At 41.9% G+C, this 18,191-nt stretch overlaps 2 protein-coding genes across 2 annotated transcripts in view; both read right to left on the bottom strand.

Moving 5' to 3' along the window:
• SLC5A1 (solute carrier family 5 member 1) overlaps positions 1–18,191 on the bottom strand; it is a 72,396-nt gene that overhangs the window by 20,714 nt on the left and 33,491 nt on the right. Inside the window, exons 6-12 of the mRNA XM_049619080.1 lie at positions 14,318–14,423; positions 11,632–11,712; positions 10,014–10,234; positions 9,637–9,772; positions 8,143–8,250; positions 2,937–3,087; positions 555–723 (exon numbers count right to left, since the gene is read on the bottom strand). Of these exons, the coding sequence (XP_049475037.1) occupies positions 555–723; positions 2,937–3,087; positions 8,143–8,250; positions 9,637–9,772; positions 10,014–10,234; positions 11,632–11,712; positions 14,318–14,423 (972 nt within the window). The remainder of the gene's footprint in view (positions 1–554; positions 724–2,936; positions 3,088–8,142; positions 8,251–9,636; positions 9,773–10,013; positions 10,235–11,631; positions 11,713–14,317; positions 14,424–18,191) is intronic.
• On the bottom strand, positions 13,104–13,579 carry LOC125913992 (non-histone chromosomal protein HMG-14-like). The gene has a single exon (XM_049619083.1). The coding sequence runs from the start codon at positions 13,495–13,497 to the stop codon at positions 13,201–13,203; it is 297 nt and encodes a 98-aa protein (XP_049475040.1). The 5' UTR covers positions 13,498–13,579; the 3' UTR covers positions 13,104–13,200.

Genomic DNA, 18,191 nt, shown 5'->3' with positions numbered 1-18,191 from the left:
TCTCTCTGCTTTGAATGCCCTCTCTTCCCTCTCAGTTTCAGTTCATGTTGATATAGCCTGAGAATCCTTTCTTATGTTCTATGCCATATTTTATCCCTCAATTACTATCTACCTTATGCTATTTTGCATATAAACTGCTTGAGCACCAGGACTTCATCCTTCACTGGGCCCTGAGAGTTACCAGCTGGAAAGCCAAGCTCACTGAAGAACCACTGAAGGTAGCCTATGTTAAGACTTGCTCCTGAGCTGCTTACCCAGGGGCTACAAACTTCCTAGGGAGTGTCATGTTGTCAGGTCAAAATCACCAAGATTACATGGAAAATGTACATCATTAGTTGGGAATGAGTTTGGAAGCTGCAGCAAGGAGGAGTGGGAGTCCAAAAGAATGTGAACCTAGGAGAGTCCCTGAAGCCTTTCCCATACAAACCCTCAGCAGCACATCTTCCTGCTTGAGATCTGTGGGAAATAGAATCCCTCTCACAGAGAATATATCGATCTGGGTGGGAATTTCTGTGTCAGAGTGGTTTTTCAGGGCATGCATAAATGATACCTACCTGTTCATTGACTCTCTTGCAGAAAATAGCAAGCAGGAAGACAGCTGCAATGGGCGGTCCCAAGTAACTGGTAATGGACTGGATGTAATCAAAGAGCTGCCCACTTTGCGCTGACTGCACAATGGGCACCCAGGCAATGCTGATGCCAGTCAGCACCAAGATGAACAACCTGAAATCAAAGCCCCCACAACAGAATGTCAATAAATGGCTCTGTGTGAATAAATATATATCTCTATGTATCAGGTGTGTGTGTGTGTGTATACACATATATAGGGAGATAGATAGATAAATGTATATATTTATATATGTGTATATGTAATTTCATTTATTATATATCATATATACATGGTGTGTGTGTGTGTGTGTGTGTGTGTGTGTGTGTGTAATATGATCATGGCAAGGAAAAATAATTAGCAAATTCATTCTTGAGGCTTTTTTCCTCTGTATGCTGCCTCCTTGGGAAAGTCATCTGTGCCTATGAATAACTGAAATGCACTTGACTTTCAATAGTAACCTAAACCAGTCACTGGCATAAAAGAATCACACTTTGACAAGCAGTAGTGTATAGAAATAAATGTATGGATTACATTTATCCAGACAATCCTGGATTCACATGATTTTCTCTCTGCAACAAAGGACACCTTGCTTAACCTCTCTGAGTCTCAATTTCTCCATTTGTGAATTTGGAATAATATGACTGACCTTGCTATTTTGGAATAAGGATCAACTATAGTAGAACACCTAGCAAACAGTAACCACTCAATAAATAGTAAAGACTATAATTTTTATTTTCTTCTTCTCCTCCTTCTCCTTTTCCTCCTCTTCTTTGTAATAAAGTGAAAACCACAAGCCAAAAAGAGTTTATAAAGGAATGGACACTACCAAGTATTTCCGATTCTCCTCTCCTTGAGTTTCACTTCAAGTCTTGAAGAGATTGGAGGATTCCCTTAAAAGCTCCTCTTACTTGTGCTCTTGATTTAATTAGAAAGAGGGCTATGATTCCCTTCCCTTACTTACATGAATTTAAGGCAAGAGTCTTAAACTAACCTTCGTAAAGCAGTGTTTTCACTCATATATTTCTCCCTCTGGAATGTCCTTCCACTGCCCCCCATTTACCCACTACCCACCATTTTGGACTTAGTTCAGGTCTCCCTCCTCCAGGAGATTTCCTCAAGTACTGCATGCCATGCTTACCTCTCCCTTCTCTGAGCTCTTGATTGCTCTTACAGTCCCCATAGCAAAGTTTGGGATTGTTTCCTGTAAGCCTGTCTAGGGCAAGGATAAGCCCCAGGGCAGCAGTCATGGAATACACAAAAATGTGAGCTCCAACAATCTCAGAGCCAAGCAGGCCAGCCCTGCTTTGGCCAACCCAAAACAAAACAAAACAAAAGGTTCTCTTTCCATGTTCATCTTGAGCCTTATAGATAACAGGAAAAAAATTATGAAGTCGTTTCTAAGGGAAAAACCATTCAGGGTGATAGTGCTGCCTTCTGTGAAGCAAAGTAGTAGACTCTGGCCTGGTCAGATCTCCCCTGGGTGCCAGGTATTTCATCACCTGAGAGTGGCCTGTCATTTTCCCTTTCCTTCCTTTGCCCTAATCTTACTGATGAGACCTATGAGGTGGCAGCCCATACCCCTTCTGCACTCACTGTGAAACTTTCCCTTGACTGATATCACACAGACTTGATCCTCCTGATCTGAAGAAGTTGACCTGCCATAGCCCCACAAAGAGGCATTGCAGAGCTTTGGTTAGTACTCTATCCAGAGCAGCCACTCTATGAATTATGAGCACCTCCGACCCATGTACCAACTCTTCTGGCTTTCAGTATCCTATTGTGTCCATTATCCCATTTGGCAATAACGAATGTACACATAGTATTGTGCTTTAGACTTTACAGAGCATGTTCTCAAGCATACTATCACTTGACCTTCATAATGGTCTAGCAAAATGTTGCAGCAAAGGGTCAAGGCATCAGAGGCATCTGGGCCTCAGAGATGGCCCATATGAAAAGCTATAGTGTAGGACTGAGGGGGGTCACATGGGAAAGGATAATGAGCCTTGGACAAGGACTCAGTTGGTCTGAGTTCCAATCCTGGCTCTGCCACTGTCCAGACTGCCTGGATTTAGGCAAGATGAGCCTCATTTTTTTGTTGATAAACTGAGGGTTAGACTAGATGATTTCTGATGCCACATCTTACTCCAAACAGGCATTGTTTGATGATCTTCAATTTAAAATTAAATGCCACTGACATGCAAATATAACTAGCTACAGAGGTTACTCTCATTCTACCCAGGTATCTACCAATCTTCCCTAGCATGGGAGGCGGGGGGCGGGTACATTCAAGCTTTCATGGTGGGTGACAAGAAGAAGCTGCACTTACCTTCCTGCAATCATGAGTTCTTTTTCAGATGCTCGTTTTCGGATCTTGGTGTAGATGTCCATGGTAAAGAGGGTGCTGGCACTATTGAAGATGGAAGTTAGGGAGCTCATGAGAGAAGCCAACATGACTGACAGCATCAGGCCTCGCAGTCCTGGAAGAGAAGGAGGTTCTGAGTGGTACACACAGTACCTCAGCTCTTTTGTACTTGGAAATTGTGAGGACTCAAGATTTGTCTGCCTTCTGAAACCATGCCATATTCTTTGATTTATCTCTCCAGAAAGGCTAGACATTTTAAGGAATGGACAATGGCTTTAAATTATATTGTTAGCCCAAAGCAATCAACAAAGAGATAGGGACAAAATATATATGAGGTAAATAGTTTGCAAATGAATGATGATGATAGTGGTTAATGGTGATGATGATGATGGTATGTGTGTGTGTTTCCATCTAAGAGGACTTTTATAAGGTCTTTTACTCAAAAAAATTCATGGCATGGCAGAAAGATTCAAACTAGGATTCCAAAAATGAGGTTTTTGAGAAAGTGAAAAGTACGTAGAATAGAAGGAAATATTGCAATTCATATATCTAATAAGAGTCTAGTATGCAGAATATATGCATAAAATGTGTAACTGAATAATAAAAAGACAAAAAATCCAATTAAAAATGGACAAAGGACTTGAATAGAAATTTCTCCAAAGAGTTTCTCAAAAAATTAAAAATAGAACTATCTTATGACCAGCAATAGCACTACTAGGAATTTATCCAAAGGATACAGGAGTGCTGATTCATAGGGACACATGTACCCCAATGTTTATAACAGCACTTTCAACAATAGCCAAATTATGGAAAGAGCCTAAATGTCCACCAACTGCTGAATGGATAAAGAAGATGTGGTTTATATATACAATGGAATACTACTTGGCAACAAGAAAGAATGAAATCTGGCCATTTGCAGCAATGTGTATGGAACTGAAGGGTATTATGCAAAGTGAAATAAGTCAGTCAGAGAAAGACAGATACCATATGTTTTCACTCATATGTGGAACTTGAGAAACTTAACAGAAGACCATGGGAGAAGGGAAGGGGAAAAAATAGTTTCAAACAGAGAGGGAGGCAAACCATAAGAGACTCCTAAATACAGAGAACAAACAGAGGGTTGTTGGGGAAGGGGGTGGGAAAGAGGGGGGAGATGGGTGATGGGCATTGAGGAGGGCACTTGTTGGGATGAACACTGGGTGTTGTATGTAAGCGATGAATCATGGGAATCTACCTCCCAAACCAAGAGCACACTGTATATACTGTATGTTAGCCAATTTGACAATAAATTATAATTTAAAAAAAGAAAGAAAGAAATTTCTCCAAAGAAGATAAACAAGTAGCTAATAATCACATGAAAAGATGCTCAACATCAAGGAAGTTCAAATCAAAACCACAATAAGATACTACTCTGTATCCACTAGGGTGGCTGTAATGATAATTTTTAAAAAGGACAGATAATAACAAGTGTGGGTGGAGATGTGAAGAAATAGGAGCTTCATACATTGTTGACAGTAAGGTAAAAGGGCATAGCCACTGTGCAAATAATCTTGCAGTTTCTCAAAATAAACATGCAGTTACCATATGACTCATTAATTTCACTCCTAGGTGTCTGCCCAAAAGAAATAAAAACATATGTCCACATAAAAACTTGAACATGAATGTTCACAGTGGTATTATTTATAATAGCCAAGTAGAAACAATACAATGTCCATCAACTGATAAATGGATAAACAAAATGTGATATGTCCATGCAATGGAATATTATTTATCAATAAAAAGGAATGAAGTATTTACACATGCTATGACATGGATGAACCTTGAAAACATTATGCTAAGTTACAGAAGCAAGACAAAAAGGACAACTATTGTATAATCCCACTTATATGAAATTCTCAGAGTAAGCAAATTCATAGAGACAGGGAGTATACCAGTGATTGCCTAGGGCTAAGGAGTTTGGGGTGAAATATGGGATGATTGCTAATAGGTACAGGATTTCTTTTGGAGATGATAAAAATTGTCTGTAATTGTGGTGATGGTTGTACAACTCTGTGAATATACTTAAAAAAAACACTGAATTGTATACCTTAAGTGGTTAATTATGTGGTATGTGAATTATAATTCAGTAAAACTGTCATCAAAAAAAAAAAGACAAGGGTGTGTTTCCAACTCTGACCCCAAGCAAGTTATGCCAATCTCTAGGCCTCATCTCCTAATATGTTAAATGGGGATAATACTACACTTGCCCAAATCAGAATAAGAGATTGTTCTTAAATTTTTCCCAATCATGGCAAGCATGGTTGGCTATAATCTCTATTACTACTTCCATACCAAGGAGAGCATAAAGTTATCCCTGCTAGGTTGGAAGGCCAGGTCATGCTGAGAGCCCATCATAGAGAGTACAGTCTTAGAAGTAAAAGTAACCTTAGAGGTCACCTAGGCCTATCATCCATTGGTAGAATCCCTTCTACATTCTATCTGCCCAAACTCTCTAGCATTAGGAGATCTACTACCCCACAGGGAGTCTGCTCCCTCTTGGGCAGTCCTAACCAGGCTGTTATCTGCCTCTTTGTGGCCTTAGACACAGTCCTTATGCTACCCAACCAGAGAGGTCTTATCTTTCATCCACTTTACCAACTTTCATATATTCAAAGATAACTCGTGTCTTCTTGAACTCTCTCTTCTCCACACTAAAGATCCTCAGTTTCTTGTAATACTCTTTATAATTGGGTTTGGGGGACCCAAATATACAGAACTTGACATATTACCTCTATTAAACTTTAGCTTATTACATTTGAGTCAACATCCCTGCCTCTTGAGATCTTTTTGGAAATGATTCTATCATTCCTCTAGATTTGTATCTATAAATAATTTTATAGTTGTTTTTATCTACAGCCTTGCAAGAAGAAAAATAAAGGCTGTCTCCTTCAATTATTTTGTCATTTGTTGGGAATTTTTTAATCGTCCTTCCTGAGTTTGTACCACATAGACCACAGACTATTGGAGCTATAGAAGGAGTTATAAAGATCCGCTAGTCTAATTCCCTCACTTTTCAGTTGGTAAAACAAAAGTGCATTTCGGGGCACCTGGGTGGCTCAGTCAGTTAAGCATCTGATGCTTAATTTCAGCTCAGGTCATGATTTTACAGTTTGTGGGATGGAGCCTCACATCAGGCTCCATGCTGACAGCGTGAAGTCTGCTTGGGATTCTCTCTCCCTCTCTCTCTGCTCTTCCCCCGTTTGCATGCACATGTGCACACACGTGTTCTCTCTCTGTGTCTCTCAAAAGACATAAGTAAAAACATTTAAACAAAGGTCCCTTTCAAGGAGTTAGTAGGTAGGGCTTCAAGCCTAGTTCTGCCATTTGTTCAGGGTTTCTTCACCAGTTAATTGTTAAGCTGGGATAGAGCTCTCCCCTTTGTACTCTTATCAAACTCTTTCTCACTCAATAAATATTTGTTGAACATAATTTTACAGTGGTCCGGGCATGAAATAATGGTATATCAGTGTAGGGTGATACTACACTGGAAAGAGATAGATGAATATAAGAGATATTTAGGCAGCAAAATGGACAGAATTTAGTGACAGACTGGTGGGACAACATTTACTGGCCAAGTGGAGGAGACTGAATCTTCAAATGAGACAAAAAGTTGCAGCCTAAAGGATAGGGGTAAAAAGACAAATAGGAGAACATAGTATTATGGCATCCAAGAGAAGAGAATAACATAAGAAAGATGAGTGATCAATAATGCTGAATGCTACTGAGGGGTCAAATAAGATAAAGAATGAAAAATATCTATTTAATCTAGTACAGGCAGGTCATTGTCGATTTCAGTGTTTACAGAAGCCAGATTCCAGCTGAAGGTGAAGGAATGGCAATGATACATGTAAACACAGCATTTTGTTGTCTTGCATGCCATGCATCTTTCTGTCATGTACAATTCACTCGCACACAGTGTTCAGAAATACCTACAGTCCTCACCAAGGATCTGCCAATCTAAAGAAATAACATAAACAGGGGTGCCTGGCTGTCTCTGTTGGTGGAACATGTGACTCTTGATCTCAGGGTTGGGAGTTCAAGCACATTGGGTGTAGAGATTACTTTTAAAAAAAAGTTTTTTAGCCTTAAAAAAAAGAAAAGAAATAACATAAACACCCCCCACATAGGCCAATGTAATCCAAATCAGAACTCTAAAAGAGCCAGCCGTGTGACTCTTCTAATTGCAACCTTAATTAATAAGCAGCCTGGCTCAGTTGAATAGTTAATGATTACCCCCATTTTTTTATAATTTTAATGCAAATGGTTTACCCAATCATACATCCAGTATGTGATTTAAAAAAATTATTCAATTCCAGCCTTGAGCAGAGTTAAGCAAGCCAGACACTGAGTTGCTGTGTGGCCTTGGAAAAAATCATTTTCCTTCTGTAGGCCTCAGTTTCCTCAACTATAAAATGAAAAGGTTTGACTAAATAGTCTCTAGGTTTCCTCTCAGTAACAAAATTTTTAAGTTTCTTCTAAAACCTGATCAATACCTTTGAATTTCTGGTCTCCTGAAACCCGCTAACCTAACAAGATTTGCATCCCTTGAGCCAGAAATATATTTTTCTTAACATGAAACATGAACAGTAGTCCTACAGGTCTACACCAAAACTCTAACTATTCTGGACTCCAAGTACTCAATCTTTTAGTATAACACACTTCTCTGTAGTGAGAAGCCCCCTGGTGGCCCATCCATCTACTGCCTCCAACTTCTTCATTTAAAGCTAAAAATCACTCTGCATTTCTTTCCAGGTTTTTTCTTAGAACATCAATTCATTCCACAGGAAAAACTCCACTTAGTTCAAGCTTTCATGTTAATGTCTGTTGGAGAGCTAGAAAGACCATCTAGATAGCATGGAAAAGTCGTGATTTTCGCTAGCCCATTTTCAGGTCACCTCTTTTCCAAGATTGACTGATGGACACATGCCAGGTCTCATAGAGCTCAACCAAGTCATAAGCTGACTTCCACTGAGGGAAGACATGTTCAAAACCTGAGGACACCCAGAGGGAGGTGTCCTACTCGGCCCCAAGGCTCAGAAATGGCTTTTCCCCAGAGGGCTGCAGAAATCTACACAAAGTATAAGTCCAATCAGCCTCCAAAGAAAGACCCTGCCAGCAAGGTGACTCTCACCATTGGGCATGAGCTCCACTACCAAGGTCGGGTAAGCCATGTTGGTACAGCCAACTTCAGTGCCACAATATTTCTTACATTCCGAGGGGACGGTGCAGGCAACTTTTTCTGGAGAAAGATGAAAAGCCAGGTCAGTAAGTAGACATTGGGGAAATACTTCCAAGATTCGCTTTCTTAAAACAAGGCTTCAAACAAGACATTCCTGCCCATGGTCCTGAATTGGTTCCACAGAGAGTGCAGCTCCAAATTGAGCCCTTCTATGCCATGCCCCTGCCCCGCTGGTATGACTGTCTCTAAGATCCTACTGGGGAGAAAAAGTTCTTAGGCAGAGGAAGGGGGAAGCAAAGCAATGCTCAGAGTAGGAAGGGAGGGGGCACAATCTTTAGCCTGGAACTCTCTACAGCTTAGCAGTAACTATTGTCTTGTTTCTCCTGAAAATCACAATGAAACTGTGGCTCCTAATTTTGAAGTTTATTTGAAGTAGCTTTTACAAGTAAGATTGAACACCAGATGACTGAGGGAATTCCTCACTAGGAATGCTGTTGGGTAGTACTTCTAAGATGTGAAAAATCTGGAGTGGAGAGAGACAGGAGGTAGTCTGGAAAGGGAAGGGGACATGATTTAGAGGCTTAGGGAAAATTTTAGTAACTTCTTTAGAATTAAAACAACAAACATTTATTATGTACCTACTATAGGTATATCCTTTAGTGCTGTTCCGTAGAGCACTGATTCATTATAGCACTGCCTCAAATATTAAGTGTGTTATATCTATTATATCATAAATTATTCAGTTAAGAATATTATTCTCATGACAGGTGAGCTAGTATAGGAGTATGAGATCACTATTAGGAGCATGATTAACAGCCAATGGCAGCAAGTACCCCCAGACTGTCCTGTCTTCATTTTGGAGAGAGCTTACCAAAGTTTTGCTCCATGGTGCTCTCTTTTTTGCCATTATTTCATATTCAAGGAAACAGTTTTGACCTATTATGGCTGACCCAAAAAAGCAAATGGAAATCTGGAGAAGCCTCAAAAGGGTCAAGAAAGACTCTATCACCCTAGATAGCAAAGTACAAGACTCGGGGCTCTTCAAGGAAATGGTCCAAGAAACAGGGCTCTGAGCACCAAGCAATTAGAGCCTGGGCAGGGTTCTTTGCCATTAAAGACACACCACCAGGGCCTGAGTAAGACTGAGCAAAAAGTTAGCAAATATTAGCTGGAAGAAGCTACAGCTAGAGGTGTATCATGACTTCAGAGAATTTGGAAAAGGGAAGAAAGTAATTGTCAATGTAAGGAACCAGAAAGACAACCCCACAGGCTCTGCGACCTTAAGTTGTTTGCTATCTAAAGGGGGAATAATAATGCCTGGTAATTGTGGCAAGAAAAAAAAGAAGATGGCAGAAAAGAAAGAGCAGAGAGCTACAGGGCTTTAGAAGTTACACAGAGCCTGGAAAATGGAAGAGAGTGGCTGCTGAGTCTAGCAAAAGGCATCACCTGTGTACAGGATGCGGCTGATCATTCCCGGCATCACCATGAGGAACATAGGCAGCAGCTTCAGGTACCCACACATGACACAGCCGGCCTTCACATGAGACATGTTTTTGGCTGAGAGGCAGCGTTGCACAATGACCTGACAGAGAAAGCAGTGAGAGTGGGGTGCAGGCCAGAGACCCCTCAATGCCCTCTGGCTACTCCTAGCAACACTCCTACATGTCCTCGGCCCTTGGCCTGGCACCTCCTTGTCAGTAAGGCTCAGTGACCCCAGACCACATGAGCCCTGTTCTACCTTACCCACTACCACAAGCCACAGACAGGAGTCCCTGTAGAGACCTGGGAACACCCCGTCCACTCCACACATCCAGCATAGGTACCTGATCTGTGCACCAGTACCACAGGGCAAGGATGGACAACCCAAAGGTGAGCCCAGGCCATGGCAGGTCTCCAGTGAGGGGGTCTCGGAAGATGTGGAAAGAGTCAGCTCTCGGTGTATAACATTCTTTCTTGATGGTGATGTTTCCATCAGAAATCACAGTTGGAATGGCTTTCATGTACTTTATCATGAAGGTATCATACCCTCCCACTTCATGAAAAGCTGGAAAACATCAGCAACAAACATCCTGAAACTCTCAACTCTTAATTCAAGTTTCTTCCTGTGAATGCCTGAGAAATCACCCTTGCAGTGTGGTCTTGGGCAAGTCATTTTCCCAACCTGGGCTTCAACCTTCTCATCCACAGAATGGGATTATTAACCCTGCCCAACCTCCTTGTGGGGCTACTGTGAGGGTCCAAAACAATAACCTGTAAAAGTATTTCAACCATAAACCTTTTTAAAAAGAGAAAGGATTTGGGGCACCTGGGTTGAACGTCTGACTCTTAATTTCGGCTCAGGTCATGATCTCATGGCTCATGAGTTTTGCTAGTGCAGAGCCTGCCTGGGATTCTCTGTCTACCTGTTTCTCTGCCTCTCTCTCTCTCTCTGTCTCTCAAATATAAATAAATAAACATTAAAATTTTTTTAATTAAAAAAGGGAAAAGACTTGAATTATTAAAAGAAAGACCTTGGTTTTGAAGATTCAAGGCCTCTTTTCCCCTCCCTTTTGCTGTCAGCAGCAGCCTTTGAAATCCTGCACAGAGACCTAGAGACACACAGACTCAATCATACCACTCCTGGTCACAGCAATGTGGTAAGACAGACAGAGAAAGGGTAAGGAGTAAGGAGAAAGGGTAAGGAGCCCTACCACCTCTTGGCTGTGTGTCCTTGAATAAGGTATTCCAGCCTCTGCCCTGCTGAACCCCATGGACCACTGAGGGGAAACCAAATAGAAGCTCTTGGAAAGAAGAGAACAGAGAGTGGATAAGAGACTTCACAGGACACACAGAGAGTACAGGCCCTCTTAAAAACAAAACGCATTTATATTCTCCCATAACAAGTACCTCTATATCTAGGGTCTCCAGTTTTGTCTTTAGGATTTCACAGACAAATAAAATTTCAAAATTGGAGTCAGGGGACAACACACAATGGCTAATTTTTAAAATTTTATCAAATAAGGACATAAACAAGAAAATGATCACTTATTGTCATTAATTCATAAAAGAAAGGATATTTAAGATTTGAATATATTTAGCCTGCTGGGTATTTAGCCTTATCCTTATTTTTTTTTTTTTTGGTCCAGTTTTTCTGTGGAGAGCAGACCATGACATCAGAGGCCCACATTGGGAACCACTGGCTCAGTCCATCTAGAGAGAGCAGTAGGGAATCCAGGTATTGTCTGGGCCAGGCCTAGTCTGAGATCTCCAGGGCTGAGGAAGGTGCCCCCTGTACACCCACAGTGATGGCCAATCTAGGCTGGACCACTCCCCTAGAGAGGGCAGAGGGTACCGGGCTTACTTCCCGGACCAGCAATAGGCAGGGAGGCTAGGCTTGCTTTTCTTTCCCTGGGCCTCTTACTCTGCCACCCCACCTCCCCAGTCTGCCCCAGTCCCACTTACCAAACCCGGTCAAGATAAAAGACCCCACCAGCATGATCACTGTCTGCAAGGTGTCCGTGTAAATCACAGCTGCCAGGCCCCCTAAGCAGGCAAAGGAGACAATATGTCTGACCTCATATAGGAGGACAACCTGTCAGCCTACCTCCTTTGCCCACTGCCTGCCCCTCTCCCTCTGCACACCCTCTGAGCACACCCCTCAGTCACCTGCCTAACTTTCCTTCCCTCTCTTGTTCTTTTACAGTAGTCTGCTACCCTGCATGTTCCCACACCTCCACTTTTCACAACGCTGGGAAGGCCTTGGAAATTGAATATTTCTCCCTGCTTGAGGAGGAAGAGTTTGATGCAACCATTTGAAGGTAGGAGATGGCTCAAAGGAGATGGTTATGGTAAGAAGCGTCTTCCACAGGGGCGCCTGGGTGGCTCAGTCCATTAAGTGTCTGACTTCAGCTCAGGTCATGATCTCACCACTCCTGAGTTCAGACCCTGTATCGGGCTCTGTGCTGACAGCTCAGAGCCTGGAGCCTGCTTTGGATTCTGTGTCTCCCTCTCTCTCTGCGCATCCTCCCCTCGTGCTCTCTCTGTCTCTCAAAAATAAATAAACATTAAAAAAACATGTCTTCCACAAACAAAGACAGGGAAGAGCAAGGAGTAGACATCTCTACAAGGTGTCTGGGGACTTTACTGAATCAACACATTTCAAAGGGCCACTAGCATGTCTGCTCTCTCTTTACTCAGACCATCTAAGTAACTTTTTTCTTCTTTCATAATTGAGTTTTTATTTGTTGTTCTGAGGATCAGTACAGACGATTCAATTTGTACACAATTCTTAACGTATGTACTGAAAACCTAAAAAAAACCATGTAGCTGTGGTTCTTTTCTCAAAGTTATTACAGTGAACTTCCAGCTTAAAATTGGAGGCAAATTTCCCTTAACAGTATATCAAGTACTGGTATCTTCAAATGTTGATATGCTGTTACATTGTTAAGTCCCATTAATTCACAATTTAATGTCATATACACTACATACTCAAATTTTCAATCTTGCACAAGACATTAACAAGGTTACTAGGAAACTGGACTACCACAACCAACATGTTACAGAATGCACAAAATTCTGACAGGGAGAGCCAAGATCAAGGAGTGGTTTTCTTTAGGAAACAATTCTAGCATAAACAACATGGGAATAGAAGTAATTTAAAATGTCCAAGACATATTAAATGCACGACTGACTCCAAGTTGCCATTTAGTATGCTTGGTATTATAGGATATAAAAACTACCCCATCTATGAATGTTAAGCTGACACCCAAGACGATCAAAGCCTCCCATATTCAATATCCCACTATTTTCTGGTTGTGCCAAAAAATAAACAGCGGCAAATGATTTCACCTCTTAAAAAAAAAAAAAAAAGCATTTACACTTAAAAAATGGGATGAGGTGGGATTTCCTCCTTCTTAAAAATGTTTCTAGAGCTACTAAAAAACTTGCATTTACAAAATAGTTGATAAAAATATTCCTCTGGATTGTACAAGAAGGGAGACAGGGACCACTGGTAAGACATGGGATATGATACTAATCAGACTTGGCTTCTTTCTCTCCTACTTCATCAGAGGCTGGACTCTCCTCGTTTTTAGTTTCTCCGTTTTCTGCAGGTAAGAAGTCTTCTTTTGTTTCTTGGTTAGCCACTTCAGCCTGTTTTCCCTTTGCTCCCCTTTTCCCCTTTGTTTGCACTCTTTTGTCTGAAGATTTCTCCTTTCCCGCCGCCTTTTTTGGCTTCGCTTCCATTTTTGCAAAAGCAGGTTTAGCTGACCTCCTCTTGGGCTCCTTCTTCGCCGCCCCCTCGGCGGAGCTGACCTTCCTCTTGGGCATCGTGGCGGCGGGGCGGGCACGTGCCGGCTGCCTGGAGGCCGCCGCGCACCGAAAGCCTTCACGAAGCTGGGCTGCCTGGCCGCTACCACTCCTCCCGCCGCCCGAGCTGCTCTAAGTAATTTCTTGTCCCAAAAGCTGTGGGACTCCAGCTACACAGCAAACTTCATTACTGACCCAGCCCCCTCCCCAACCTAGAACAGAGTAACACTTCCGAAAAGGTGTCCCCAATTGCTCTTCCTGTCACTAGCTTCTCCATTCATCTCTTTAGTCTTCTTCTAAAATCTCTGTATGTGTCACTCCCTCCCTTCCTGCCTACAGTGCCTCCCAGTGGCTGTCACATCAAACCCAAAGCCTCCTTCTGGCTTCCAGGACCCTTGCACTGTGGCCTCATTTGAACTATCAGGACTTATCACCCACACACATACCCCAGGTACCTCCCATTGACCACCCATCTCCAGCCAAACACATCTACTTGCTCACACTGCCCCAAATGCATGCCATGCCCATTCCTGACTCCATTCCCTGCTCTCCCCTATCCCTGCACCTGGCACTCCCTCTCTAATTCTCCCAACTTCTATCCACAACCTGGAAGGCCAGGCCCTGCCCCACTTCCTAGAAGAAGCTGTCCTGACTATTCCACCCAACACTGGAGTTTTCTGGGGCCCCCGTATAACTTGTTAGGGCCTGAGAGTGGGGACTAAGCAAACACTCCATCCTAAAACTGTGTCCTGGGTGTATCTCTCTTTATTGAGAGAAGAAGCTATGTCTCCTAGGTCCTCCTCCTTTCCTGGGCTTCAGTTGAGTCATTTGTAGGACTCACCTGTGATCGTATAAAGACCAGTGATTGCCAATAAAAGAAAGATGGCCAAATACAGATCCAGACCCAAGGCCATGTTGATGAATATGGCCCCAGAGAAGATGTCTGCCTGGAAGGAGAGGAGAGACAGAGTTAGGAATGAGGGAAGCCAGCTGGCTGCAAGTTGCACCCAGGGTCTGACTGAGGCACTTCAGCTGCAGGGACAGAGAGGCAAACTTGAAAGGGGTAGCAGAAAGTGTTTCCTTAGTAATGTCAATGCTTGTGATTTCTGCAGCCCAATGTTAGACCACACATCCCTTGCCCTTTGGCTAAAATCCCCCAATTAGAGGTTCATGTTTTTATCCCTGGTTCAGAATATAAAAGACAAGTACTGCACATTTCCACATATATATGATATCTAAAATATGCAAATTTATAAAATCAAAGACTAGAATAGTGATTACCACAAAGGGGGGTTGGGGGACAGGGAAATGGGGAGTTATTAATCAACGGGCACAAAGTTTCAGTTAAGTAAGATGAATAAGTTCTAGAGATCTGCCATACAACATTGTGCCTATAGTCAACAATAATGTATTTTACACTTAAAATTTGTCAAAAAGATAGATGGCATGTTAAGTGTTCTTAACACAACAAAATAAAAAATAAAAAAATATTAACACTTCAGGATCATACTATATTTCTAGGTTTCTCGACAAGCTTTATTCAAGATGATAGTAGACATCCCACGGGAAGAAAAGATTCCCTGGTCAAAAAAGTCTATGAAATGCTGGATTAAACAAATTAAGGCAGTTTCTTTACTACACAATTTCTCTAAGCCTTTAAAATACAGCATGTACTGTGAATCCCCAGGAGAGGACCATGGGAAATGACCCTTCACAAACTTAATTAACTATGGAACTCTGTTTGCCAAGGAATAACTATTAACACCTTGAGGTTTGCCCAACCCACCTGTGGACTGCTGCTCTAAGCTATTATCCATCATTTACACCTCAGTGTGCAAAGGCTTATCAAATCTATTCCCAAAAGCAAGTTTGAGTGCTAGAGAGTCCATGAGAGGGAAACCCCACCCACACTCTGGAGCAGAGAGAAACTTTAGCAATATCATAATTTCATCTTCTCAGCCCAGATGGAGTCCGCCTTGACTCAAACACAACCAGAACATCACCAAGAATCTCTTGCATGGCAGGCTTGCTTCTAGGTGGTTTTATCTAGATTATCTCATGTAGCTTTAGGGAAAAGTGTTCCCTCTTCACCCCCAAATTCACCAGTTATGTTCTTGATGCTGTTCTCTTTCTCCTCCCTGCCTCATTTAGCCCCATAAAGAATCTTCTACCTGGCTGTATGGTGCAATTCCTAATTTTAACCAACAGAGAGCACTGGAGTCACCCAAAATGAATTTTTCATGGCAGCTCCAAAATACTACCAGGAAGGATAGGATTAAGGGATTTCTTAGTGAACCTTTTTTTCAAATCACTCGGTGTGAATGAAATTAGACCTCCCTTAGAAGCAATGCATGAGCTGTTTCATTGCATAAAACCTAATGTATTTCAGGGTGTGTAAAGGGCCACCCAGTCACAACCCTGGAAATGGCGCCCTTGCGTCTCCTCTCCATTCTTGGCTTCCCCACTTCCACCTCCTTACAGCTCCAGTGGTTCATCTCCCTGCCAAGCAAATCTCCTAGTCCCTGCCTCTATTACTTGGCAGAGAGCTTGTCTCACACCAACTCCAAGCATATGTGCAACTCTCCCTCCCAAGATGGGTCTCCTGAGTACTGGTGCCTTAGCTCCCCTGCAGATTCTCTAGCCCCAGGGGACCTAATATCATTGTCATTCCTGGTGGATGAGGAGAAGTAGAGTCAGAAATCCCACATAAACAAAGGCTGGTGGTCAGAGGACCTGGGTTTTAACACCAGTGCTGCCATTGTAGGCCTGAGTAACTTTGGATAAAACATTTCACCTCTCCACGTCTCTGTGTTCTCATTTTTAAAGTAAGCTCTGACTCTGAAGGTTTATGATTCACAGTGACTGGAAGTGGGAAAGTCCTGCAACCAAAGAAAGCATCCCTGCCCCCCCCAGGTCCTGGACCTGTTCCACCCAGTCCTCTAATGCCAAAGAGGAAGAAAGAGCCCCTGGCTGCACATTAGCCTAGCTAAAGGTGAAACGGCCACTTCTTCCTGACCCTGCACATTAACCCACTGGAATAATGATGAGTATTCATAATGCTGGACCCTCCCCTCCCATGCCTCTATATCATTACACAAAGTTATATCAGTTGAAGGGGCCCCATTCATTGATTACATAGGAGTGCTAGTAAGTGCATACATTTTTGTTTGGTGGATTAGCTAATAAGCATACGTGAGCAATAAAAAGATTCCAAGGCTGTTACTGCCTTAAAAATGCCTTTGGTTGGTTTGTTTTTCAGAGTAGTTCATTTGTAATGCTTTATGACAACATGCCATAGAAGACTGTGTTACCCTCATTAATATGTGCCTTCCTATCTTCAGTCACAAATAAGTAACACACAACTCCTAAGATAATGCTATAACTAAAGTCTACAAAGACTTATGGGAAGTGTTAGGCTAATGGAAATCTTGTCTTTATGATACTCTATTTCCAGCTAACAGGGCAGATAAAGAATTCCAAGAACACATTCCTCATGAATTGAAGAAACCTAAGACAAATTCTATCTCCCATGAGTCACTCCTAATTTCAGAAATGAATTCTGCCCTTTGAACCCTGAAAGCCAGCAGGAGTGCCTCCAGATGCCATGCCATACCTGAGCTCACATTAGTCCAGGCACTCTGACATTAGTCTTTGAATCCTAGGTACCCAAATTTTATGTGCTTTACTAGGGTTTTTTTTTTCTCCATATCTAGGGAATTTTATAGTTTACCAAGTGCTTTCAGATACATTCATTGTTTTAATCTCCAAAACAAGGTAATAGGACAATATATTGGCTCCACTTTATAGATAAGAGAGACCAAATTTATGACATGCTCAAGAGCTAAAATCCAGTTTTCTGTCTCCAAGTTCAGTGACTTTGCCACAACATTAAGAGGTAAGGGCTTTTTTTTCTAGATTATTTTCTGCAGAGAGCAAGATATTTTATCATTAAAAAAATTGTTTTACCTACTTTTAAGGTAAAATAATTTATGGGTATGGTTGGGAAAAAATAGCACAGAAAGCTATACACTGAAAAGTAAAAATGTCCCTACTTCCATGATTTGGACCAAAGGTGACCACTGTCAAGAGCTTTTGGTCCGCCAGAGGATTTCTAAATAGCTTGCTGAAAGCTATGTCAACAGTTATGTTCCACAGTCCCCAAAATAATAATTATGAATGGGGCACCTGGGTGGCTCAGTTGGTTAGGCGGCCGGCTTCGGCTCGAGTCATGATTTCATGGTCCGTGAGTTCAAGCCCTGCATCAGGCTCTGTGCTGACAGCTCAGAGCCTGGAGCCTGTTTCAGATTCTGTGTCTCCCTCTCTCTGACCCTCCCCCGTTCATGCTCTGTCTCTTTGTCTCAAAAATAAATAAACGTTAAAAAAATTTTTAATAATAATTATGAGGATTGAAACATGAAAAATGTATACAGTTTGATAATAAGATGGAGAAGAAAGATGACAAAATGCTATGCACATTCCAACTGCAATTCTGTAAAGGATAGCACACATATGGGTGAGGCCACAATATGAAATATATGTATTAAAGCCATGGGATTATGGGTGCTTTCTCCTCCAGATTTTCTTAAATACCATTGTTTCATTTTTCTTACAGTTCAAAAGTAGGGGGAGCAGAAATTTAAAAACACATTATATTCTTTATGGGATATATAAATGTACATATATATGTAGTAAAAATATTAAAACAGACCAGAAGA

The sequence above is a fragment of the Panthera uncia genome (assembly GCF_023721935.1).
Source record: "Panthera uncia isolate 11264 chromosome D3 unlocalized genomic scaffold, Puncia_PCG_1.0 HiC_scaffold_8, whole genome shotgun sequence".
Classification (NCBI taxonomy): domain Eukaryota; kingdom Metazoa; phylum Chordata; class Mammalia; order Carnivora; family Felidae; genus Panthera; species Panthera uncia.
This window is presented reverse-complemented; position numbering and strand designations above follow the sequence as displayed.

Excerpts from the sequence above, each read along its gene's own strand:
- LOC125913992 (XM_049619083.1), bottom strand. The coding sequence starts at position 13,497 with ATGCCCAAGAGGAAGGTCAGCTCCGCCGAGGGGGCGGCGAAGAAGGAG.